General features: G+C 37.9%; 1 protein-coding gene across 1 annotated transcript; it reads left to right on the plus strand.

Moving 5' to 3' along the window:
* The first annotated feature begins 602 nt into the window (after positions 1-602).
* Positions 603-27,964, plus strand: mtnr1al (melatonin receptor type 1A like). Its single transcript, XM_032555597.1, has 2 exons — positions 603-1,551; positions 23,015-27,964. The coding sequence occupies exons 1-2, from the start codon at positions 1,254-1,256 to the stop codon at positions 23,782-23,784; spliced, it is 1,068 nt and encodes a 355-aa protein (XP_032411488.1). The 5' UTR covers positions 603-1,253; the 3' UTR covers positions 23,785-27,964.
* Positions 27,965-27,991: the final 27 nt, after the last annotated feature.

Genomic DNA, 27,991 nt, shown 5'->3' on the forward strand with positions numbered 1-27,991 from the left:
GAAACGAACACAATCAAACACAGTTTTACGACTAAGGAATTTCTACCTAGGGGACAGTCAGGAAAAACAACAAAGGTCGTAAAACTTCTGATACAATCAACTAGCAACCCAGTTCCTAGGTGTGATAACTAATCAAAGGTCTGAGAAACACATTGTTAACTGTTTCACATGAAGATAAACAGACAGTAGTGACTTCCAGGTCAGTTCATACACACATAAGGAAGAGAATCACTTTAAAAGAAAATCACAATGTTCTTTAGACTGAATGTAATCTGAAGGAATAATAAATGATAATACCAAAAAATCTCTAACAATTTCTAAGCTAAATTTCTGTTAGTCTCAACACTTGACAATGCCAGCAGACTTAGTGAGCAGCTCTTGAAGTGCTGATTCAATTTTACTTTGTTTTGCTAAAAGCTCTGAAGATGTTATTTGATAGATAGATTTTTATTACAAACTCATAGTCCATATCACATAAAACAACAATTAATAAAAATATAATAAAAAATAAATAAATAATAATAATAATGCCCACGTTTAAAACAAATGTTATTATTTAAACATAATCTCCTTAAATTGATAATATAATTACATTATTGATCTTTTTGTTATGTTTGATAGCTTTTTATGATTTTACCGTGTCCATATTTCTTATAAAATGTATAATGTGTATAGTCTATATGCTCAAAGGTGGATAGCGGTTTACCTGGTGAACCTCGGAGAAGCACGTGCACTCTCACGAGAACGAGCACGCGCGTGAGAAGAGGTAAGGTGAGAGAGCGCGCGGATCTCGCTGGATGTTTAAAGGCGCGTAAACGTGCTGGGCTCAGACTGAGGCGCTCAGAGAGGAAGCTGGAGGAGTTTAAATGATGTCGAAGTCTCCAGACTGATGGAGCGCACATGTGAGGCTGAATGAAATGGAGATCATGAACAGGAGAGCAGATAGGTGACCGAGAGCAGGAGAATGAGACGGGTCAGCTGAGCCGCTGTTTTCCAGTTTAGATGGAAGGTGTTTACCAGACTGACTGGGGAGATGTTTGCCGTCACAGAATGTGTTTTCCTGAGCCTTAGAGATCGAGATTGCCGTTGATCCTCCGTGGGTGTCCAGTGGGATAAACAAAAGACAAAAGTAATGTCTTCTGAAATATCCTGTCCTACCTTTGGAGGCTCGGGCGCGTAAAAAACTGAACCGCAGCCGAGCGCGCAGCCATGCGCACCCTTTCCGGCTGTGCCTAGTCTGACCTTCGTGCGTTATGCTGAATGGACCCACTTTCCGCCGCTACGACCCGATGCGACTGGTCGATCCAAGGCACCTCCCGCAACTGATGTCCCTGGAGGACCATGAGCCCACCATGGCGGGAGGGACCCTGGAGCCGCGCAATTCCACGGCAGCGGCGGGCGAGGAGGGTGCCCCGGGTCAGCAGCAGCACTCCTTCCCGTGGGTGGCCACCGTGCTGGCCGGCGTCCTCATCACGACCATCGTGGTGGATGTTATCGGGAACCTGCTGGTGATCGTGTCGGTGTTCAGGAACAGAAAACTCAGGAAAGCAGGTACAGACACGGACACAGGGAGCTGTTTGACAGTGTGAACTGAATGAACCGAGAGGTGTGAAAAATCCTCAATTTGATCACTTTTTCAGCCAATTTGATGCTCTTGTGATTTCGTATAACATTAGGAATCCCTGTAAAATTATTTGAATTCCAACAATTAAACAAGAAACATTTTTTTTCTGTAGGACTCATTTCAAAAAGTTTTATTTTCCTAAAAATATATATATATTTTTACGTGTTACTTAAAAAATGTAAGTAACACGATAAAGTAAAAATGTTAAAGTTAAAGTAGATGTACACCAAAATGGTATACCTAATTAATGACATTATTTAGATAAAGTCCCAGGAGTTTTGGATCAAAAGGAAGTTGCTGCTCATTCTCTAACCAGGCAACATGACTGATGAGTCTGGAGATGATAAATCCTCACTTTGCCCTTTTTGTTGTCTGCCATGAAGAAAGACCTGCAGCGGATCTGACTCACCTCGTTGATTTCTGAAGGTCTAAACTTCTGAAGCAGACCTTACTTCTCCTGCAAATGAGTTTGTAAACCTGATAGTTACCCCATTCTGATTAAAAGTCCCACTGCTCTGCACAGTAAAGCGAAAATAATTACAACTAATTAAACAAGAATTCAGAAGGATTCTTCTGTTAACTCTCATTAATCACCAAACCCGAGAATGATTTGAAGCAGAAAATATATTTAAATCACTTACCAAGGATGCTCACCCTATTAATGTTCATTTGACAATATCAGAATAATGATAAGCAACATTTATGAGTTACTTATAACTCATAAATGTTATGAGTTTGGCAGCATGCAAATAGTGAGGGAGGCTTGACTTCCATAAACAGGAACGTAAATCCAATTCATGCCTTTCTGTAATAAATAAGAAATAAAGTGCAATAATGGTCATGCTAATTCCAAAGGCAACAGAGGAGAAACGGAGGAGGAGAAAGGCTACATGTCCTCCCTGGAAGCTCAAATCAAGAGGCACTTAGTGAGACACTTAACTCAATCAGTGTTAATGGAGATCAACAGGAGGTTGAACATGCAGCGAGCCGCAATTAAATTCACACCTCTGCTGCACAAACAGAAAAGTGACCATAAAAGACTGAATGGAACAATATTTTAGGGGAAGCTTAACTTTAAGAGAGAGATTTTTAAAATATGATTTGGGTGCATATAAATATTAAATATTTATTACCTGAGTTTTGGTTAAAACACCCAGATCAGTTGGTACGGTTTTGTTGTTTTAGAGCAGCTTTATAGTAGAGCTGAGCCCAGTTTTTGGGACCAATACCCATTTTCCTTTTTTATCATAAAGATCATGCTCATGAATGAAACAGAAAATTAAAATATTAGAAGATATTTCATATTTATGCATCAAAATTATGTCCACAAACTTTATCAGATTTTTATATTTGAAGCATTTTTACTTTAAAAGTGGGGCTTCATTGTTTTCTGTGCATTTATTCAGCAGTTAAAAATATCAGCATATGAGCAGCCAGGAACTGAACAGAGCTGATGAGGAAAAAGTTGTGATCTCTGGCTGATTGATCAGTGAGTCTCTGTTCAAAAGGTTTGCGTTGCTCAGCAGTTGTGCGATCACACTCTTTAGAGAGCAAAAGCAGGGAAAATGGCAGATGCGAAATATCCACCTCACAACTGGACAGGTCAGCTCTCCTCTATGAACTGGCTTAAATGCTCCATGAAGAAAAGTGTCTGACAGGAAATTTCACAGAAGCTGATGGGTTCCTCTGAAATTTCTCTCCACACGTAGAAAAAAGTTGATACATTTTGCTCTGTCTTGATCCAAATTCATCGTATGAACGTGTATTTTTGATAATTGCACAAACAGCACTGAATTATTATTAAAAACGACAAAAGATAGATTTAATAGTTTGACTATTCAGTGAATGTTTTCAGCCACATCAACAGGTGTTTCCGTTTGCACTTCCATGCGCTTCCACAGTGTTTTATCAGCCAACAAATGCAAACTATTTTCAATAAATGTGTTTTATTTTAGTGCTAAAATAAATAAATAAGCTAATATAGAGATAACCGTCCATGACAGCAAAGGGTAGGGGTGAAATCTTGGAGTTTTTCATGTCTTTATCTTATTTTTCTAATACTGCTAAACTGCCTCTAAGGCAGTAGATAAAGATAAAAGCCCAGATGTGTCACTTTTTTAATGGTTGTGCTGCTCTGGTTATATGGATTCTGTCTCTGTACTCCTTGATTCCCAGGCCAGGAATGTAGCAACCAAAACTAGAAAACCTCATGGACTGCTTCCTTCTTTTTTATATTCATCCTGTAGCTTTGCTTTCTGTCCTCTCCTCTCATTTGTCCTCCACATTTTCCCCTCATTCATCTCCTCAGCTCATCCTTCAATTAAGCTCATTCTTTTCCGTTCTGTCTTTTCTTGCTCTTCCAATTTAATTTATCCCTTTAAGACTCTCCTGCTCAGTCGTCCTTTCAGGTGTCCTATTTTCCTTTTTCAATGACTCTCCGTTGCCTCATTTCTTCTCTCCAAGATGCAGCTGTTGAATTACTCTCATCATCTCTTCCTTATCATTCAACTGACACATATTATCAGATCAAAGCGAAACTATTGCTATTGTTCATCATGTAACTGCCACCTGATCTATGAAAAGCTGTCAGAGTACCTTTAGTCATAATGTGCAATCTCTCCTTCTACTGACATCTTCTGCAGGAGAACGTGACCTGAAATGGTTTACATTCAACGGGTCAGAACACTCAGCTCAAGTCGCTGTTAAATCAGAGAAGGAGGAGGGAGGAGCGCTTTGTGTTTGGCATGGATGGGTTTTGGCTCACTGCCAGATCCCGCCAAATTAAACTCGTTTGCTGTGCCTGAAACCACGAGCTGCTGCGTTCCAGATGGAAATCAATCTGAATGAGTCCGACTGTTTCATTGATCCTCTGGCCAGTAGATCAGCGGCGCTCAACCTTTTCAGAGGCAGAGGACAGTCCCGCCTGGATAGAGTAATCCATAAAAGACTGGGCCGGTTGATGAACTCAAAATATCACCCAATAGTATCTATGACCATGCATTTCTAATACGCCTCTTCTGTTGCTGCTGCTGCTGACCTCACAGGAAGACATGTAAAGAATTTTTTATCAACTGAAATGTATTACTAGACTGAACCTTGAGAGAAAAAAATAAAAATCTGTGACTCTTCCTGGGGCTGTTTCCAATTTGATATAACAAACAACAAAACAAAAAAACTCACTATTTGTAAATATGGGTAGACTGCATCTATACAATTCTATTTCAAATGTTAAATATTTAGAGTAAACCGTTTTATTCTCCTGAAAACTGATTTTATGACACAAATATCCATCAGAACCTTACAACTACCTCTTTGCATGGACATCTGCTAGCCTTTTGCTTTTTTAACCACATTTTCATTTTCTTTAGAAAAATTCATAAGGAATCATCTTGGGAAAAAAGAAACTAATTTAAATGGATTTGTCTCTGTGGAATATCATTAGTTTAAAATCTTCCTATTGTATTCTGACATTAGTTGCAATCTTTATGTCTTGGCTTAATTAACTACCTTTTCTGGTGGAAAGCAATAATGTGCCAATAGTACCATCTGCTTGGTACTATTGGCTTAAACATATTTATTGTTTTTAACTTCTAACTTATATGAGGAGATAAAAAGGAAGTGGGAAAATGCAGAATGGCAAAAATTTGATGAACATTAAGGCTTTCTGATAAATAGTGTCAAAGTTTCACAATCTTGTCCAAAAGGCTTTAAAACATTCCAGCCTTGGTTTTTATTCACATCATTAGGTCACTAGTACGCTAGTACAGAGTTTGCTGGGCAAACCTGCCCGATGTAAGTATATTTGCATAAACACTGACATGAATAGTTTTGGAAAACAACTGAAAGGGTAGACAAATTCTGCTGGATTTTCAATTTTACTGTAAAAAAATCTTTTATGTGGAAAAGCACAGGTGGGCACCACAATGAGCCCTTTGTCATGCCAACGTTGGGGCATCCTGACTCAGTCTGTGTGTGGGCTTGCTTTTCATCCAAGAGAGTGGGCTTCCTCTCAATTCTAACCAAGAACACTGCTGTGAATGAAGAATGGGATAAAGACATCCAGTGGTCTGCCGTAGGCACCGGTGGTCTGTGCAACCCATCTCAGTTTCAGCTTTCCTCACGTTGAGACTGAATGAAACCATCTGTGTATAGGGTGTAAATGTAAATGAATTTGCTCTGACCCAGATCATTACTGAAACCAATTTGCTGAACATTTTCCAACTTCTTTCTAAACCAATTCCTGATGCACGTTTTCTTGCCATTATCAACAGTCACAGAACAAGGCTTCAAGATTGTGATTTTTAAGCTACTTCATGAAAACAGGATCATTCTTCATCTTATTTCTGTCATTTTTATGGTTGTTCACAAATGGAAATTTATCTGATTTAAGACTAACGAGTATACCTCGTTCCCAAAGTTACGTACAATAAAACTCAGCAGATGGTTGTTTTCCTGTTGCAGAGCAGAATCAGAAACTGGAAAACAGTGGGGCAGTCGGTTTGACATAGAAATACCACCAACTGAGGGGATTTGTTTGAAAAATAAGCTCACGATTCTTCCTTGACATTCATTTTCTTCTTTACATCCTTGGAGCTCCCTCTGAACATCTCCACAATGCCCTGTAGCTCTCTGCCTGGGAAGATTATTACGTAAATCAGTCAGCTCTCTGCAGAAGGTGGCCCCGAATTGTTTGGAGGCATCTGCGAGGACCAGATTTAAGCATACACGAGCAAACACACCGACCGGCGATGTGATTAGATTTAGAGGCTTTAAAGAAGTGAATCTATCCATCACAGCATCCTTTTAAATATATATTTTTTTATTGTTAAGTGAACAACAGCAGATGGATGAGAAGGTTTTATGATAAAAGCAGATAAAATCAGGACTGGTACAGCAAAAAACACTCCCTAAAACTGCAGAAGTCTTAATAAATGAATAATAGAAATTAAAACCTGATGTGTGAAGAATAGGATTTGCTTTGCCACAGCAGAATGAAGCCTAAGTCTCTGATATTAAAGTGTTGAAAATAAAGCTTTTGTTGGAATTATTATACTCTATCCATAATGATTCCTTCTTATGATTAATATTATGTCTTCATATAAAATAGTCACCTCCAAATTAAAAACATCAGTAGTGTAACTATTTGCAACAACTCTGAATTAAATGTATTTTTACAATGATGAACCTTAGTGTACACAATGTGGTGACATTTAACATTTTTCTCAGGATTTTTTTCCTCTATAACGTAAATATCAGTCAACAGGAATAAAACATTTTTATTCATATCTAACTTGTTTGGACATGTGCCTGAAATGATCATGACAACACTATATTTTCCCTATGGAAAATGACATTGTGAGATGTAAAAACTTACTTCGCAAGCACAGTATTTTTGGGCGGCTGTGACTTTTTTTTACTCTTTTGACTTTTTGTCAAACTTTTCCTATATTATCTTTCTTTCTTTCTATTTCTGCTGCTCTATTGTCATGTTGGGAGCTCAGAATATCATTATATCCTGCTTCAATTGCACCACAACTGACCTATCTGTTGTGTTCCTTGGTCTTCTGCTGTCTAACACACATGTGAGGCAGCCCAAATAACCTCTACAGAGGCAGGTGTCCATATTATAGTTGCTTCTCTGCTCAAACACATTTTATTCAGAAGTTAATGACCTCCTCAGCATTTCATCAAACTCTACAGGAGCCTGGTAATTCACCCTTATGGAATATATCAAACCAGGGAGGGATCTAAAACAGGTAGGATACTAACTCTTAATTAGGTGCACATTTTATTTTGGTCTCAGATTAATTTTCCCCCATAAGTTTGTTGCTGTAACATAAATGTGGAAAAGTTCAAGACACAAATATTAAGGGTCACTGTCAACAGAAACATGTTGTCGATCTTTACACATAAAAAAACAAACAGATTTTCTATTTCAAATGTACAATTAATATGAAGCAGAACAATGACAGAAAAAGTATTTTTTTAGTTTTTAGAAACATGAACCCACATTGACAATATTGTTCACAAGTGAAAGCGACATTCCTGGAAACTTCCTCTGGGTTTTCAAATAATGCAGCCTTTGATATCCGCTGGATATGTGATACCTGCTTCTTACTAGCCTTTAAATTAGCTGTTTTATCGCCCTTTAACAACTGCACAACTTTTGATAAATATTTCAGTTTAATGTAAAGACCATTTCTGGCACAACCTTGACAATAAAGAAAAATTAAAGCTGCAAGAAGCTTCGAACAGCCCTGGCAACTCACCACCTCAACACCCAAAACAAGCATGTCAATTAATTCTTCATGTCACCACTAGGCGGAACAATGAGTGAGTCTGAATTTTACTTTCAGGCAAGCTCCTGTGAGAAGGATTTAAAATTTGGTGGAAATCGAATCTTGATGAAAGCTGCTTTTGGAGTACTTTAGCCAGGCCGGCCATTCCTGAAGATTGTGAAACTTCACCACTGATTTCCATAATTTTTCAATTTTTAGATAATAGCTCACTGAGGTTTGCTGAAGTTTCAAACTTCTTAGCATTGACTTTGTCATGTTATCCAAGCTGATATTGGATTTTTCTTGAATCTCTCTAGATCAGGGCATGATGTGTTGCAATTTGCGACCAATTAACCTTCTTCAAAGAACTAGCAGTTAGGCCTGGGTTAGGTGGCAGAAATGGAAATAAACTTCTCAAAAATATGGTCAACAGTAATACATGAATTGACAAGGGGGCAATTTGTCACACAGAGCAACGTTGGGTTGGATAGCTTTTTCTGAGCAAAACACAAACAGAAACAATCTGTAAAGGGCACATAGTTTTTCACAGTGGTATAACTGTATTTATGTCTAAAATCATCCAGACACATGTACTGTTTCATTCATGAGTGAATTAAGGATTTATTGTTACGTCCTTTTCAAACCTGGAGACAACCAATAATTACCTTGGCATTGCTGATAAACATATCAGGCAATAATTCAGACTAATATCCATAGTTCTGGGTTGGTTATTATATCATCTTCCTGCCTCAGAATCTCACTGATAAAAGTTTCAGTGCTTGTCTTTCTCTCCATCAGATTTAACCCTTTTGAGGTACAGTAAAATCTATGGACTTTGAGATGAATATCTTTTCTTCTGTTCTTTGCAAGCACTCGATACCTAGTGGTGAAGATGTAGGAAAGGTTTCTTTCAGATGACTTTTACATAAAGGTCATTGAAATGCAGGCATGACTGCACACTAGATGAGAGCGTCGGCTCTCCAGAGTCTCTTGAATTCTCGTTTTGTGCATTCATGCAGGAGGTTTGATTCTTTCTCTTTGGACAGTTTTCTGAAGCTATCCTAGACCTTGAACCCAACTTACAAACTGAGAACAAGAGATATAAAACAATCTTGCCATCTCTGTATTGATTCTTGCACCTCTGCGAACATAAATAGGAATTTTCCAGCATAACTTTTGGGTTTTCTCTAAAAATCAGAGTTTCATTGTGTTTGAGTCTGTGTAGCAAAGTGTCATCATTTTAAGCTGTTTGATGAATTTCTTTTTGGTGAAAAAAGTATATTTTCAAGCATTTTGATACATAAATGATACCTGTAGATACTTTGAGTGCTGGTAATTTATTTTCTCATTATAGTTTCAGCTTTTCTTAGCTGCGGTTATTTGGAGTGATGACAGTAAGACTCTGTGACCCATGGAGAGCAGACGAGAAATGCTGTGATAACAACAGCAACAGCTGGCAGAGAGCCTAACAAGGCAGCAGTCATGCTCTCTGGTGTGAAGGCTCGTCCCGGCAGCTTTTCCAACACAGAGTCGCAGCCTCTCTGTCCTCCCTGACGTCACGTCCAATGGTGCTGACCTGAGCTCAGCCCTCATCCTGCCGCCGTCGCTGTAGCTCCAGGAGTCAGACGCTCATGTTTGCTGCCGAGCCTCCGTGATTTATTTTGTCTAATTTCCTTTAAGCGCACAACGCTTCATCATTCGCTGTAACCCTGTTTATGCTCTCAGTGTAGGTGAGGATGCATCACCTGCTGGAGGCCTTTGAGTCAGAGCTGTGATGCTCATCTTTAACTCTCAGACCCACCAATGTATATCTTCAGTTTGTTTGTCATGGGGGTAAAAATTAGTCTGTGCCCTGAAGCCACCCAGTCCAGGTTTGTTTGAGTTTAGGCTGCACAAACTGTGTGAGTCTGGAATTTAAAAGTACTAGATTCTCAATCTTTGGAAAACAAGGATCAAGGCCCAATAACTTTGGGTCTAGTCAAAGAGCCTTTTTGTTTTCAGAATGTTTGAATAGAGACTATATGTTTTTAAAAACTATAAATGAATAGAGTTGTTTTTTTAATTTTAAGGTGTTTTCACATCTGATAGTTTGGTAGACTCGGTTCGATTGGGGACCAAAGTTGCAACATTTGTCACATTTTCAGCTTCTGCAGTTTGCATTCACACTGGACTGTCAAATGAACCAAACTCTTTGAGTAACTTCTTCACCTCCTCATCTGTGGTGGTGCTGCACCAAGAACCACTTAAGGAAATGACACTGAAGAAGACATGAACTTCCATCTTGACAAAACAAAAATGTAAACAATAGAGAGGCATCAGATTTTAGTGGTTGTAGAATTTTTTTGTTGTTGGTAAAAGACCATAACCTATTTCTCTTTCTAGTGCTTGTTTTGACAGTATTTAACCCGGCTGTTGGAACGGTCTTTGGTTCACTTGGCATTCACATATGCATGCAAACCGCACCAGAGTTCACTTAAACCTTACCAAGACCTAGGTTTTTAGGTGGAGCAGAGTTTGCTTGTTTGGTCAGCATCAGAGTTTGATTACGCATTCACAACTTCCCAAATGAATGACCTTCTAGACAAACAAACTACAGAATAAACTGTGCCGGTGTGAATGCACCCTTAAGGAACAGGGCTGCACATTAGTTGGAAGTTGGTCAATACTGATATTTTTGTGGAATATTAACATGACAATATAGGTTGTGATTAAGCCACATTTTCCTCAGTTTTCTAATTCTTTTCCATCACCATCATGTCGCCTCCTCTCTGAGTTTAAGCATCTTGATCACTATTAATTTTGCAGGTATCAAACACCAAACCAGCAGCTTGAGCTTCATCGTTGGTATTGGGAATCCATCTAGCCCAATGTATTATGGCTACATTATTACTCTTTGCAGAGCATTGATGCATTTCTTTTGAAAGCCTACTAAGTATTACAGTTCAGATTTCTAAACTTGACAGAATCAATTTTGCAGACCATACTGTCAACCAACTTGACATTGGTTTTTTGATGATCCTAGGATTGACAGTGACAATCAACTGTATTTTAATTGCCTCTAGTTGAAACTATGTAATATGGTTCCCCAGGTTCTTTCAGAATAATTAATTTTAGTTTTACACAGTTGCTAGAGGGTACAGGTCTTGTCCAAGTCATTGTCTTATTTCTCAGCCACTCCCTCATAACTTTGATATGAGCTTACTATAATTGTGCATTTGCATTTCTGAGTTCTGACTTTTGCCTTCCTTGAAATTAAGATGTCAGTACAAAAACATTAAGATAATCAAGTATTAGCATTTATAGATCATATCTCAATGCATTAAAAATTGTATTTAATCTCCCACCTTATTAGATTGTGGTTTTTGCACCTTTTATATTGAGATTAATTTTGGGCTTCAACATATTTTTCATTTTGCTTATTTGCAAGACTTTTTGTGGTTCCCTTCTCACGTCTTTAATATTCAACACCCATGAGAAGAAAATTAAATTTTCTATTCTATTCTATGAGTCATTACAGATGAATCTCTCAGTGTGATTCAAACAAGAAATCCATGAGTGGAAAAGAAACATAAAGAAACTTCACCTTCCTCATTGCATCACCATAAATCACATGCTGTCATCCCAATTTGAATATTATGACAGATGTGGAACATTATTCTACAAGCTCATGTCATCTTATTTTTTCCTAAACTGATTGATACATGAACAATTTCTCAAATTACATTGGCATTATTTTCATTCAAATACATACAAAAAATAAATAAATAAATTTCACACCACTCATTGTCTTCCGCTTTCTTGAGGTTGAGGTGTAGAGACAACGGGGTCAGAAGGTCAACATGCATATTGTTCTCCCCATTAACAGCCTGGATGTTCTGGATTTGTTCCTCAGGAAGATCAAGTTGCTTCTATGAATGTATGTAAATCAGATGACCAAAACCACTGCTCAGAAAAAAAACACCACATTAAAACTGCAGTAGGTAACGTAAGTAAAAATATGTTTTTTACATATTTGTTAAATCTGTCACTATGAAGTAAATAATCAAGGTCCTCCGCCTCCTCCTGCACTGCCATTTGCAAAAATCCACCGCTCCTGATGAAAAAAAGAATTCAGAGCCCAGAGAAAGGTCTCAGCATTTTCAATCACACTTGTGTACATGCTGCAGCTGTGCTAATGGCAGAGAAACAACTCACCGTTACAGAAAAACTGGCCATGCTAACTAGCCGGAGAATTAATGGCAGGCTTCAGTGTGGGAAACTACTGTAGCTGTAGTGTAGTAGAGAGCAAGAAGGATGGTGTGAGCACTGTTTACACACGGATGATTGAAAGCTCTAACACCCTCCTCTTGGCTCTGATTAGTTGTTTCTGACTGTAGAGTGTATTGCTGCAGATGGCAGTAGAATCACTGGCAGGAGGCAGAAAAGCTTGAATTTTTTCACAGATTATCTGTCTCATGTTGTTAAGACATAGTAACTATAACAAATATGTGAAAAAAATAAAACATTCTTTAGAAACGTTTAACAAATGTTTGTTTTACAAACGTTACTTTGCTCTAAAATGCTAGACCAAAGTGAACTATGTCCTGGTATCCTCTCTAATCAAAGTGGTACAAAAGAAGATGTAACAGTATATACAGCAGTGCATTGAGGAAGTTGGATTGTTGAGTCTTGGCTTCTGAAGTTCAGCCAGAGCCCATTTACAGGGGCTGTTAGTCCTTGACGCAGCTGTCCGGGTTTGAAATCTACAATAAAAGCTTGATAGTAAAGAAAAAAAGATTATGCATCAACAACATGGCACTATATCCATTACAGTCGAGTTTAATTGCACACTATACACTATAATCAAGCTTAATTACCACAAAACATTGGCAAATATATTACAATACCAATTGTAATATATTATTTCAGTTTTTAGAGAAGATGTAGCTTTTCAGACATAATTACAGGGTTGACATACATCTACAAGCCTGACTTGACAGGAAACAGCAACAAAGAGATGTTAAATATCATCATGACAAACTAAACACATTTTTTGCTGCTTTTAACTTAATAGAAAATGGATTCTGCTTTTATAAACCACCCTCCATTCAAACAGAAATTGTAGCCTAAGCCACTTTATCATAACAACTGATGACCGCTTATCACCCGCTGTGACACCAAGTAGTAAGAGTAAAATGTTAGACAGCATGTAAACACATAAAATATAATTTTTAGGACTAGATAAGGATTTGATCAAAACTTTGAGATTCTTCTTTGCAAGCAAAACCATGAAAATGTGATTGAAGACTTAAAAATAGGTGACAGGGATCATTTAATTAATGGATGTGTGACGTTAGAAAACCAAAAACCAAAGAGAAATAGTTGAAAAAAATATCAGTTAAAATATGCAAAAAGCTGGTCATCAATTATGTAAACGAGGCCTTTGATTGCTTATTCTTGTTTAATGTTTGATTTTGCAAACAAATTATATCTGTTTTAAAATGTCTATGTAGTATTCACTTTGAGCTGTTTAAGTGTGAAAAACAAGAAGGAAAAACATGTTTCATTAGCTTTTCTGGACTTTCGTCAGTGTTCCTAAGTCTCAGTTATGTTCTACTAAAATGATCTAATGACTCAAGCCATGCACGGATCAAAGGCTGTGAGGCTTCTTTAGCTACTTGCTTGCAGCAGCACAGCTGGTCTGCTGATGCAACGCGTCCGTTTGGTTAGCATCAGTTTCTGTGATCTGAAGTCCTCCTGTGACAGGCGGCAACATGAATTCAAAGCAGGAGTGAAAATGTCTCTCAACTCCAATTTTCACCAAAAAAAGATGTTTAAATTTGTATTCTGCATTGTTGTTTTTTTTTTTAATAAAGCGAGTCCCTATTTTTAGCCTTCGTTTTAAGATTTTCTAAGTTTATCACCCTACGTTTAGGGCCACTGATTTAGAAGCAGAACTGAGCTTAGAGTGACTTGTTAGAATATTAATGCTCTTCGAATCTTTTCACATTTTGTTGTGTAACAACTACAGGTTTGATTATATGATTTTATCCTGACCCAGAGTAATACAAAATGGTGATGTGAAAGAAAAATGATAGATATATTTATTAAAATAATAAATATCAGTGACTTGTAAACATCGATTTGCAAGTCTTACCAAAAATTCTCCATTAAATTTATGTCTAGGCCAATCGAGCAGTTGAACATGCTTTGATATAAATTTTATTGCACTTCTGGCTATAAGGTTTGGGATGTTGTCCTTCTTGCAGGTGAATGTCGGCCTCAGTCTCCAGCCTTTCAGAGCCTCTAAAAGAGTTATCTTGCCCTGTGTTTAGCTCAATCCATCTTCCCATCAGCTCTATCATGTGTCTTTTAGACAAAAAGCAGGATGTGCAGAGCATGTCACTGGAGTTTCTGGTAAACTTTGTGGGATTTGACCAAAAATGTCATTGTGTGCATTACTCTCTGTTCATCCACTTCAGGCTAGAAAGCAAAGCGACAAAGTTTTGAATTAACAAGTAGATAATCACTGTGTTTTCTGTGCTGACGCATTTGTCTCAAACCAGCAAGTGAACCTCAGTCCCAGGCTCAAGCCTTTCAGAGCATCTGAAAGGGTCATGTTGCCCTGTGTCCATCTTCCCATCAACTCTATTATGTGTCTTTCAGACCAAAAGCTTGCTGAGCATGCCACTGGAGTTTCTGGTAAACTCTGTGGGATTTTATCAAAAAACCTCATTGCTTGAACTACTCTCTGTCCATCCACTACAGAGAAAAGTGACTGTTTTGAATTCAACAATTAGATAATTGCTTTATTTTTTGTGCCAATGCATTTGTCTCATACCTGCTAATGAAACAGGGAGGGGGGAGGGGGGGAATAAGAGGGAGAAAATAATGATGAGACACGATGTTGCAAAAAGCAGTGTGAAGGCTTGTGATGGAGCTCTGGTTCCACACAAAGCAGCTGCTGTGCATCTCCTCCAGTGGGGGGCGCTACACAATAATTTTGCCACCACTGCAGAGCTTGCTGAGAATGGGCAGCAGATGAGTGTGAGTGCATCTGCATGTACAATGAAAGAAAGACGTTTTTAAAATGTCCTCATATTTTTATACTAAAGTAAGCTTCTAAATGCTAAAGTTTTATACCATGAGATTAAAACTGATGAAAAAAGTGGCATAACAAGTTTAAGCTTGTTTTGTTTTCTCTTTGTGTTTTACTGGCAGCTCTGATGCTCCTAAATGAAACATTTAGGTGATGCTGATGCTCACCTAAATGATGCTCCTAAATGAAACATTTAGGATCATCAGTGTAAATTTAGATTACATAAAAAAACTAAATGTAATTAACGTTTTGATTTCTTTTTGCATAATTACTTATTACTATGAAACATAAAGAGTTGTGTATGTCTGTTTTTAACTGCAGCTGACAGAGCATTACTGGACCTGGTTTATCCATTGTAACTTTAATTCTGTCTCAGTCATAAAACTAGATTTCCCATAAATGTCAGCCACAAGGAAATTGAAATATAAATTACAGTGTTTTAGTGTCAAGATGATGATAATTTTGAGCTGATCTATTCTCCACTGATTTATGTGGCTTTACTTTTAAACTGGTTGAGCATTTCATGTCCATATTTTATTCAGCCTGTTTAAAATTTAGATGACCTGCTGAGTCCACATCTTAGCACATCTTGGCTCTGTCATGTCATGGGAGGGGCTGTTTGCTCATTTCATTTTGCGTTCAGAGAAGCTTAAAGTGAGTGAAACAGTGAGAGCCTCAGACAGAAGGACACCCACCCGTGTTAAGGGAGCAAATACTTTCCTTGGAAATCTTCCTCTCACACAGGCACATGTTAGCCTGCTCATATTGTGTTCTAAGATAATGTAAGCTTACAAAACTGAAATGAGAAACTGAAAATAAATAAAACAAACATGTGGGCACTGTTTCTTAGTATTCTGTAGGCTCATGGTCTGCATTCATAAGCTTTAGCTTTTTGAACTGCTTTAGGATGAAGTTGTAACAGCAGCAGCTCAGTTTTAAAACTAGGCAGAGATCAGAGTGTGAAAACCTCATTGGAGTTGCTTTAAATTCACATTTCGCTCAAAAAGTTAGATCAACACCCTCTTTTCCCCGGACACATCCACTTTTTATGTTCTGTCCAGGGCATCCGGGGGGACTTTATTGATTTATGAAAATGTTCAGGTTTGCATAATTTTTCAGGGGACCAATGGGCATGCTGATTGGAGCGTTTCTTTCACATGACGTCCTCCCTAAGCTGCTACCTCGTGGTTAATTCTTATCCATTAGATGGAACAGACAACAGACTGCCAGTCCTGCAGCAGTTCTTTACAAAGTGGCAAAGTGCGCAGCAGAGTGGAGCGCAGCTGCATGGAGCACTGACGAACCGGAAAATACATTTCATTCATACCATCGCCAGTCACAACAATGGTGGCGGAGTTCATAAAGTACATAACTGGTGTGTGTTTCTGTGTATGACAAAGATGACAAAGATGCTGTAGGATCCCACAGGACACAAGCATTAATAATCCTCTGCAAAGTTACAGTTCATCTATTAAATTGACTCAGAATGATGAGGACCAAAACTTAAGACTAGGGGAAGCTATAAAAAATTTTTTTATAGCCTCCCCTACCTATTTCTTTTATTCCAAATGTTTGCATAATTTTTGACTTAACTTATAGAGCCATTATTTTTACAGGTTAACTTTCTAAGGTATAGAAAAGTAATTATTAGGGATGCACAGGCAAGAAACTTTGAGTCAATCATGGTATTAGATATTTATACTGGTGTTATGGCAGTATTTACCATATTTACCCATGTCATCAATATGACATGGGCAAATACGGTTATATGTTTTCCTCCACTTTCGTCACCATTTAAAAGTGATCACACCCACTACATTGCTTCTCTGTTTCAGTTAAACATGCTGTGCTGCATCATTGTCATGTGACTGAATAAATGTCACAGGGCCAAAACCCTCCTGAAACACATATTTTCCATTGAAAGTTGGTGCTATCACACTGTGTTCAACAAACGGCCTTCACTGTTTTGTAGCAAAATGTGAAATGTTCAGTAGGCTCTCATTGGTATAACTGGTAAAAACCAAGTATTGTTTTTGTGCACTGTTTTCTGTTGATCTTTTACATAATATAGCAGTTTAATAAAACACATTCAAGTTTGTGGTTCTTTAAAATAATGATGGAACAACAAAGTGTCCCTTCAATATACCACATAAGCTACAGTTTCAGAGAGAAAAGTAGAAAATAAATTTTTAAAAATGCAATCCTGGCAGACCTTTTTCTTAAGTTTGCCTCGGATGACTTTTCAGACGCTACTGACTTCAGTTTTCTAACCCCAAACTGTGGGCTCCATGCAGTAATCCACATCCAAAGACACAAGCTGACAAACAAGCGGCTATTTTTACCTCCAAACTGCTACCTGAAGTGTGTCTGAAGGTGACAGCCATGTTTGCTGCTCCACTTCAACAGGAATCCAGCAGCACCAGAAGCAGCCGTCAGAGCTGCCGACACGATCAAAGACCCCGGCGGTGCCACATTCTCACTACCGGGAGAATGAACTGAAACACTCGCTGTGTAGAGAGACTCACATTTCAAAACAGCCTCTCTCCGGTAACTAGAAGCGCCCCGCATGCTGGCATCTCCCTGTTTCAGTGAGACAAATATATGGACTTGGAAACACTAAAGGAAAAACGTTCATAGCACTTCTCCCTCCACAGAGCAGATGATCAGATTAGATATTTGTCTATCCCTATGCATAAATTTGCATTTCAATGTGTAAAAAGCAATAACTTTGAAACTACTGTAACTTCTCAGTGCCTTCAAAAGGCAAAGATCACCCCGCTCAGATAGAGATCTTTCTCAATGAAGTCTCCATTTGTCTTAATGAACAGGATGATTAACAGCAGGCTCTGTTTCATTTATCATTAGATAGTTGAGGTGTTTCTAACTGCAGATTGTGCAATTGAGGAGATCAATCTCTACATTTAGGTTCAGGAAAGTGTAGTACAGTTCAAACGTCTTAACCCATTTCACTTTCACATTTGGCTTTTAAAAGACAGACTCTTGTGTAATCTTTTATAGTGGCTTTGATCAATAGTTGTCAAGGCTGTACGTCGGCATGGTTTCTTACAACTTTGGCTGCTTCAGAGAAAAGAAAACTTTTGTTTAAAAGGTCCTTTTATTCTGCATAGCTGCAGTTGATAGATGCATAGTTGATGAAGTATTAGATTTTTTAAAGATTTCTTTAGATAGATAGATAGACAGACAGACAGACAGACAGACAGACAGACAGACAGACAGACAGACAGACAGACAGATAGATAGATAGAGATGATACTGTCGTAGAAACCTAAGCCATTAATTATCTTAACAATGTTCCTAGTTAAAGAGGGTAACAGCAGAGATGGCATTTCCATTAAATGCATCTTGTCTCAAGTATTTACAGCAAGAACCTCTCTAATGAATCCCAACTACTGAGGGAATTGAACCGTTAACGATGTCACCATTTTATTTCTGTCTTATTAACATTTACGTTCAGCAAACACCAGAGGATGGGATCTTTTCTGCCAAGGGCAAGCATGGTAATAAAGACAGAACCACCAACTAATACAAATTGACTGGTGGTTAACAAGTCCCCTGTCTCTGTTCTGTTTGCCACAGCTCTTTGCTCGAAACTTGTGATTTGCAGCAGACAAAGAGTATCATCCGGAATATTAACAGCGAGGATTCCTCATAATGAAGATGGAGTCATGGGGTGATAAACACTGAATTTAGGTTTAACAAGGTCTTATTAAGGCCGCCAAGGTTAATGGCCACACTCCCTCTGTGTGCTATGATAAAAGCTTTCACCACAACATATTTATTACAGAAGCAGCTGAGAGGTGAGATGCTCCTTATACACACTGAGGCGTTTCAGCTCAGCAACAGCTTATCTTCACTATTTAGTCACAGCTCATAATTAGACTTAGTCAGTCTGGTCACGTTTAGAGGTCTACTTGGGGTCTAAAATCCAAAGTTTTATAGGAACAGTTAGGACCAGAAAATGCAACTTAGAGAAAGAAAAATTTTGAATTTGCCATTTTATTAAGAGACTCCTCAAAAACTGTAAAAACATGGAGTATGTAGAGTGCATGTAAGAATATCTTAGACATCAGGTAGCTGGACTTGGACATTGGTGCCAAAAAAAAGCTGTAGATTTCCACAAGGACTGAGAAGAAAAAGTTGCCTGGTATTCCTTACAGACTCGCCACCGTCAACTGCTAAGTTGAAATTAGAATGAGAAATATAGACGTATACAAGTACATCTAAAAAAAGTTGGAATATTGTGTAAAAGTACAATATATTCACACATGGACTGATATGTTTCAAGTTTTTTTTTGTTGTAATTTTGATGATAATGCTTTACAGATAATGAAAACCAAAAATGAAGTGTTTCAGAAAATTAGAATACTGTGATAAAAAAGGTTAATTATTGGAAACTTGTGGGGTTACCTCCTAATCAGCTAATTAGCTCAGAACCCCTGCAAAGGTTTCCTGAGCACTTAAACAGTTTCTCACTCTGGGTCAGTAGGTTACACTATCCTGGGTAAAACTGCTGACATGGACAGCCTTCCCAAGGAGAATCAGTTACGAAAGGTCATAGGTGAAGAAGCTGATTGCTCACAGAGTTCTTTATCCAAACACTTTAACAGAAAATTGAATGGAAGGTGCACCAGCAACAGGGAGAACAGCAGCCTTCAGAGGATTGTCAATTAAAATCTATTCCATGAATACCACAAATGTTGTACAGTATTCCCCATGTCAGCATACTCCTGAACCAGAGACAATGTCAGAGGTCTTTTACCTGGGCTATGGAGAATAGGAACTGCACTGCTACACAATGATCCAGAGTACTGTTTTCAGAATAAATTCTGCATTTCATTTGAAAATCATGGTCCTAATGTATGGAAGGAGAATAAAGAGGCACATAATCCACATTGCTGGAAGTCCAGAGTTAAGTTTCCATGGTCAGTGATGAATTGAGGTGCCTTGTCACCTGCTGATGTTGGTCCACTGTGTTTTCTGAAGTTCACAGTCAATGCAGCCATCTACCAGCAAATTCTGCATCACTTCCTGCTTCCCTCTGTTGACTAGCAGTAAGGCTATGCTGATTTTATTTTCCAGCAGGACTTGGCACCTTCCCACACTGCCAAATATACCAACGGCTGGTTCAATGACCATGCATGGTGTTCCTTTTCTTGATTGGTCAGCAAACTCCCCTGACCTGAACCTCAAAGAAAATCTATAGGTTGTTGTCCAGAGGAAGATAAAAGACACCAGACGCAAAACGGCAGATGACCTGAAGGCATTTATCAAAGCAATCTGAGCTTTTATTACATCTACTTAGTGCCACAGGGTGATCACCTCTACAAAATGACCATTTCATTTTCTGAGATTTCTGGCAAGAAATATTGCACTTTTAGGAAATATTAAAAGAAAAAATTAGATGTCCTAGTACATATATATGTTCATATTAGCTTTAAATTTGTACATATGTATTTCCTTTCCACTTCTTTGGGGGCTTTCAATAACTTCATGTCTTCTGCAGTGACTCAGGTATTTAAATGTGTGGTGTTTGCATCCATGATAAAATCCTCCTTTTATTCTTGAAAGTTTGTTTTTCTCTGCTCTGTGTTGTTTGATTCAGTTGCCTCTGGAATGTACACAGGGAATTCTGTGTTTAGTAAAATGTCTTTATGATGTCTAGAAAAGAAAAAAAAAAATTCCACTGAGTCTGAAACAAGGTAACAAAACAAGATTTTGGATGCCCTCTGTTGATCTAATAGAGAGCGATTTGAAACAGTCTAAGCAAAGCAAAAGGCCGAGGAATGAGTTGCATCTAAAGTCTAACCCTTCCACAGAGGTAAGGAAGGATGCAGCACACTGGAAACCTTGATCTCCACACATTCTATGCAACATTTCCACAATGTGAAGTTTTGTTATTTAGTAAGATTGGGTTGCACATTTGTTCTAGTATGTTTTAAAATCAAACAAGCAAAATCTTGTATTTTTAAAACAAGATGCATACCAGTAAAAAAGAGAGAGAAAAAACAAAAAGTAGGCAAGAAAATAACTTAATGAAAAAATATACAGGATCTCCAACTTCTCTGCATAATTAATCTCTTCAAAGTTCATCAGTGCACTTTAATAGTGCCATCAAGAGTTAGAAATAATGAATATAACTGTATTATAACACTATAACACTATTCAGTGTAGCAGTGAGCTCTCTAACCACTTCAGGCAGCTCAAGCTGACTTCACCAAAAATGAATGTAATGTGTTGTTGCTCGCTGGGGGAGATGTAAACACAGCTTTACCAGCCACAGTCGCAGGTGGTTTCAATTTTGTTCCAATTTGCAGCTGTTTGCTTAGGCAAATACAGTATGTTTCAACAAAAAAAAAGCTCACCTGATGTGTTATAGAGGTCTCGCTCTCACACATAGGAAAGATAGTCTTTGAATGTCTGAATTATGGGTTTAACATTTACCTGCTGCCCTTACTGAAGAGCCCTGCATTTCAATTGTTCCTTCCTTTGTATTATTGCATCTGAAAAGCTCAGTTTATTAAAGTAGGGTACATGTGGACACCTCAAACATGCAGAGCTTACTCATATGCTGTAATACAACCAGTTTATTCTGTAAATGTATTTTCACTCAAGTTATATTTTACACAGATCCATTCATCTATCCACTTAATTAATGTAAAGCATTGATCGGTTTAATTAATATATTTCTGCAATGGGTTTGGTAAATCATTTTTTTGTCCCCGAAAACAAGAAAGATTTTCTGGATCAAACACCCCAAATGTGACTATTAGATGATGGGAACTATCCTATTATAATTTACTTATGAAATACAACATAACCATGGACTTTATGTGACGAATTACATTCCAAGTTTTGATTTGTTGTTTAGTGCTCCTTTAAAGTCTGCGTTGAAAGACTATAAAGTTTTATGTGGGAGAACGTTCTTCTTTGTCTTGTAAATAACTACTGTGCACAATTCCCAAGTGTACACTGTGACTGGCCAATGGATGCTGTTTCATAAATGCTGCATGGAACCATGAAACTTGGCCCTTACGTGTGTTAAATGTCCTTCGCTTATCAGGCAACTAGTCCACGAGGGAAACCCCAACATGCTTCTGCTTAGAAACTCTTCAGATCCTCAAGAGGAATTCTAAGACCTTTGCAGGACAGAAACGATAAATAAAATGTAATCAAATGTATTTCTTCGTTGAACAAGTATCTTAAAACTTGTTTTTTTATTGTTCTTTAATTTACCACAACATTCAGTTACCTACATGAATCTGGGAACATGTAAATATTTGTTTCTGCAAAATCAATACAGATGAAAAGGCTGCCTGCTGTCTTAGAGAATGATAGAATGAAAAAAGTGATAGAAGTCTATTAATCCTTCCACCCCCAAAAATCTGCCTGCAAAGGCTTGAAAGGTAATATTTTTCTTTTGTGTAGCTGCCATATCTGAAAATCAATCTGCTCAATGAACTTCAATGGGAGCCTTCTGTTTCTTGGCACAAATTTAGATAAAGAAACAAGCACAAAAGCACTGCAACTACTGAGTCTGTTCATTACTCTCATTTCTTGACGTTCATCAAAAATATCACTTTTGAGATGTCAATGCCCAAAGAAAGTGAGTTGATTTATTTAAACAGAACCTGAGTGTGCTTTTTAAATTACCAAATTAAACTCCACCTATTACAAATAATTTATGTTGTTTATGTAATTAGGGAACTGGTTAAAAAAAATGAAATAAAGTAAATGGGAAAAATTGAGGTCATAGTCAATGACCTAACAACCAAAAAGCATGTACCTGACAACTGTTAGACAATTAACCAAAAATGAGTTATGAAGCAAACAAAAAACTTTGAAAGCTCCTTGAAAATAATTATTAAGACCACTTTAGAGAAGATTGTAGAAATCTGGCTTTTTGAAGACTAAAACAAAACAGGAGATGAATTTAAATGTTTACACAATATACAGCTGTATAAAGCATTTGTTCTATTAAACTTGTGTCTTTTCCTCACTTTCTGTTTTTTGTAGGAAATGCCTTTGTGGTTAGCCTGGCCTTTGCTGACTTGGTGGTGGCCATCTATCCGTACCCACTGGTCCTGACAGCCATCTTCCATAATGGCTGGATTGCAGGTTACATCCACTGTCAGATCAGCGGCTTCCTCATGGGCCTCAGTGTCATCGGCTCTATCTTCAACATAACTGGCATCGCAATCAATCGATACTGCTACATCTGCCACAACCTCAAGTATGACAAAGTTTTCTCCAGCAGCAACACTATGTGCTATGTTATGCTTGTCTGGACGTTCACAATCCTAGCCATCGTGCCCAATTGGTTTGTGGAGTCGCTGCAGTATGACCCGCGGGTGTACTCCTGCACCTTCGCGCAGTCGGTTAGCTCGCTGTACACCATCACAGTGGTTGTGGTGCACTTCATTCTGCCCATGAGCATTGTCACCTACTGCTACCTGCGCATCTGGATTCTGGTAATCCAGGTCAGACGGAGGGTAAAGCCAGACTCGCGGCCCAAAATTAAACCCCACGACCTTCGCAACTTTCTCACTATGTTCGTGGTGTTCGTGCTATTCGCCGTGTGCTGGGCGCCGCTGAACCTGATTGGCCTGGTGGTGGCGCTGGATTCCAGGCTGAGCCGAGCCATCCCAGAGTGGCTGTTCACAGCCAGCTACTTCATGGCATACTTCAACAGCTGCCTCAATGCCGTCATCTACGGCGTTCTGAACCACAACTTCAGAAAGGAGTACAAGAGGATCGTCCTGATTATCTTCAAGTTTCACTGCTGAGATAAAATGCCCAGAGCTAGAAGTGTTTTTTTAACACCCAAGAAACGATTATTAAAAAGCCATGAGCAAAAGAAATAAAATACTACAAGAAAAGAGGACTAATACAAACAACACTGTGAAAGGAAGAAGCAGGAACATGTATTATAAGAGAAAAACAGCTCTAGGTGAAGAGGAGGACAAAGAAGAGGTAAAATAAATGACGCCATACTGAAAGTTATCAGTGCTGCCTTCAGGGAAACAGAGATTTTAAAATGTAGCGAGTCAAACTGAGACCAGAGATTGAAAGTAACTCTTAGTAATTTGTCTCCTCATGACTGTCTTTGGCAAGGGGGTTATTACTCATTGTTGAATTTTAAAAGTTATTGGCTGCTCAAATTTTAACCAGCATCACAATTCATTTAAATGTTGGAACATCCAAATGTTATGTCCATCTTCCTCCATGTGATTAATTTTAACACAGAACATGCTGCTGAATTTCTCAGAAACTGTGAGCTTATGTGAATAATTTTTTGAATGGTAAAAGGTGGTAAAACAAAAAAAAAATCTGCAAAATTGGTGCTTCTTGGAGGAAAAAAGAAAAAGCATAAAATATTCAAGATTAAATTTTCTCGTTATAATTGTGCTGATTTCCAAATAAAATTATTTTGGGTGAAGAAAGAGAGCAAGAAAAGAACAAGACTTTAAAGGACTTTGACTTGAAATGATTTACTAACTTTCTTTTGCAGAAAAACTTATTCAAAAAAAGGAATTTTTTAAACAGTTTTATATTTTATAAAGCAGAACAACAGAGCTGTGTCTCATTAATTTAGCTCAAGATTTGAATTATTTCAGATATCGATTTCCAATACTTTACGGTGAAGTAAACACACAGGTGCCTGTTTTAATACTGGCTTTTAAACACAGAAATATAGTCTTCATGTGATCATGATAAAGAGAATCGACTTCAATGTAAAAAAACAAGCTGCCTGTTGTTTAGGTGCAGGTTGGGAGTTCTGGGCTTCATTCAAGGCCTTTTCTCAGTGGAAAATGTCCAAAAGAACCTCAAATTGAGGTGATTTAGGTGACATACAGTTATTCTGTATGAAATACCCAAACCATCCCAACTGGCTTCTTTAAGTGCAGAGCAGCAATTCTTAAACAACATGTGAAATGACCAGATCTTAATCAACTAATTATTGGGCAGAGAGGTTGTTTGTAAGGGATGCGTTGCCACTGCAAAACATAAAAAGCTAATGAACAAATGACTTTTACATTCAAGGGACTATGCATCAAAAAGCTAAGCAATTTAGCAGAGTTATCTTAAATAACTCAGCTCACTTCAGTAGCTGAACTATATGCAAATGTCCAATTTTCTAACCCAGGATTACTGGATAAAGTATGGACTGCATTGGTTGTAACACTTGTCCCTTTTCTAAGAGGTAGTTTAGGTGCTATTCCACAGACATTTGTACAATTTTGTCTGTAATTTTAGTATTTTTATTTGGGGACATAACAAGAAAATAAGCTGACCAATTAATTTGCCTTTTGATTGACTTTAAATATTGCAAATATAATCTTACTAGTTTTCTTAAATATAAGCCAAATATTAGAATAGTGTCTTACTTGCAGTGTTGGCTTTATAATTTAGCTGAATAAATTTGAGGTTCTGATTCATTCACCTTGCAAATATGCAATGCTAAGGAGCGGGTTACAGCTTTATCTGGATATTTTTTCATCTGCGTATTACTTTATCCCAACTCTGTGATAGTTAGCAGTGACACAAAATATGTTTAATAAGTTAATGAACATGCAACTGCTGACTGTATCACTGTAAGATCTTTTAATAGTCTAATTGTTGCTGCTAACCTTTTGGATGGTTTAATTCAGTCCTTGGATTAGTCCCACCAGAGTTTGAAAGTAGAGAAAACCATCAAACTTGACATCCTGTAAGCCTGGCCTGGAACTTCAGCTTTGCTCTTGTGCCAAAACTCTTATTTCATGAACATTTTTGATGAAGGGATGTCCCTCTTTCTGCTTTTTGCCTTCCATCTCTGTTATTGGACGATTCTGAGATTGTTTTTCTGAGGTACCTGGCTCTCTCAGCTTACAACACATCACCCTCATAACACAGCTAGAACCAATGCACTCAAAGCAACACATCAGTCAGGGTTCAGTAACCCTGTAAACACTCCTTTGTGTGTGTTCCCCAATGCCTCCATCCAAAAGGGTGTTATGCCATATAGCATAGAAATATGAAATTATTGGTAAAGGTTCCTCTTACTCCTGTTGGTAAAAACCAGTTTGCAGTAAATTTTTAGAAAACGGAATAAATTCTCAGAGCGGTTAATGACAAAGAGGACGTCAGAAGTCCCTATAGCTGGTTTAAGCAGATAAAACTGCACATTTTAATATGCATACTAGAACAGATATTAACCATCTATGTTTTTATAAAGTTTGTTTACAAGAGCAAACTTTACAACATAACACCTGCCATGCTGTTTTTTCAGCATAACAGGTACCCAGCTGTGTCAATCCAGTTGATGAGCTGACTGGGAGCCTGTCAGTGAAATTTTCAAAGAGATATGAGGTAATGAAAAGCATAGCAATTTACCTACCTGTGTGATTAAACCTATAACAGCCTGTTGCAAAATTAAAAAGCTTACATCTGTTTTGATGGTCTTAGAGCAGACTGGCAGCTTGCTGCTGATGAAGATGATTAATGCAGCAGGTACTTTCAACCACTATGATTTTAGCATTACAACATGGACATTGTTTGACTTAAATGGCCTCTTTGCCTCCCAAAAACATAATGCCTGTGTTGGAACAAAACACTGCAGTTTATACACTTTTTCAGCACAACATTGATGAATGAATATCTAAAATTATTCATAGTAAAGCCACGTATACTGAACTTATTGAGCTCTTGGTAATAATTAAATGTTAAGTATTATCCTGATGAAAGATTTCTTGCACAGTTTCTGCATGGCATGCCCTTTTGTGAAGATTTGCTTGAAAACTAATATGGCAATGCAAACAAGGAAAGAGAAACCAGAGATTTGCCTCTAAAATCAACTCCTGTTGCCATTACTTTGGCCTTGCAATATTGTTATGACTTATATTCTACTGCTATTGTTTCATTGTGGCTCAGTGACTTTACTTAAGTCTGACAGTTGGATTAATGGCAGTCACAGTATCTTAACTTCTTTTTTATTAATTTCGTAAATAGAAAAGATTGCCTCATTCACTTCAAGTATGCCGGACTTTGACTAGATTTTTGATTAGAACTTACAATGATAAACTGAAGGGATTGCATATTTGGCTCCTTCTACTTAGAACAAGACCAACTACAGTGGAAAGAAGTGTCAATGTCCACCACTTACATAATCTGATATGTAAATAACAGACCAGAAAAGTTTCTGTTTCTGCCAATCTGAAGCAATAGAGAAAAATTTCAACAATTCCACACTCATTTAAATAAACAATTTATGTTTTGCATAAACACTTGTGTAATCAGGTTCGACATCAGATCCTCCCAGCAGCAAGAATACTTACTTAAATATGGTTCTGAAACATCCATCCATTTTCTAACACCCTTGACCCAGGGGGTTCTGAAACATGCTAAATAAAAAACCAAAAACAGATAAAAATGAGGAATAAAGCCGTGATTGTTCTGAATGGTATTCTGACCACATCACTGTGTATCTAACACCCATAGAAAGTGTAAGTTCTGCATGTATGACTATAAGGGGTTTTGCTGCTGATAATCTGACTGCTTAGTTCCCATTTTAATGAGTTCCCTTTCTGTGCATTGGCGTGTGTGTGTGTTCATCCGGCTGCTCTGGGACCAGTTCCTCCCCAACTTAAAGGTCCACTAAGGACACCTAAATTGGCAACAGGGTAATCAGTTGGAAGGGGACTTTGTTTTGTCTGTGCCAAATTGTTGCTGGCTCCCATCCTAGTTTAAGTTTTTATGTGAAACCTCAAAGTGAAAGCCCTTACTCTACAATTTAAAAGTTCAATCCACATGAATAAACATAGCACACATCTTAAATACCAATTGCACAAGTGGTGACTGATTTACTGTGTTTTCAATTAGATCAGGGGTCTCATACTCCAGTCCTCGAGGGCCGCTGTCCTACAGTTTTTAGATGTGCCACAGGTACAAAACACTGGAATGAAATGGCTTAATTACCTCCTCCTTGTGTAGATCAGTTCTCCAGAGTCTTGC

Source organism: Xiphophorus hellerii, chromosome 23 (genome assembly GCF_003331165.1).
Source record: "Xiphophorus hellerii strain 12219 chromosome 23, Xiphophorus_hellerii-4.1, whole genome shotgun sequence".
Classification (NCBI taxonomy): Eukaryota; Metazoa; Chordata; class Actinopteri; order Cyprinodontiformes; family Poeciliidae; genus Xiphophorus; species Xiphophorus hellerii.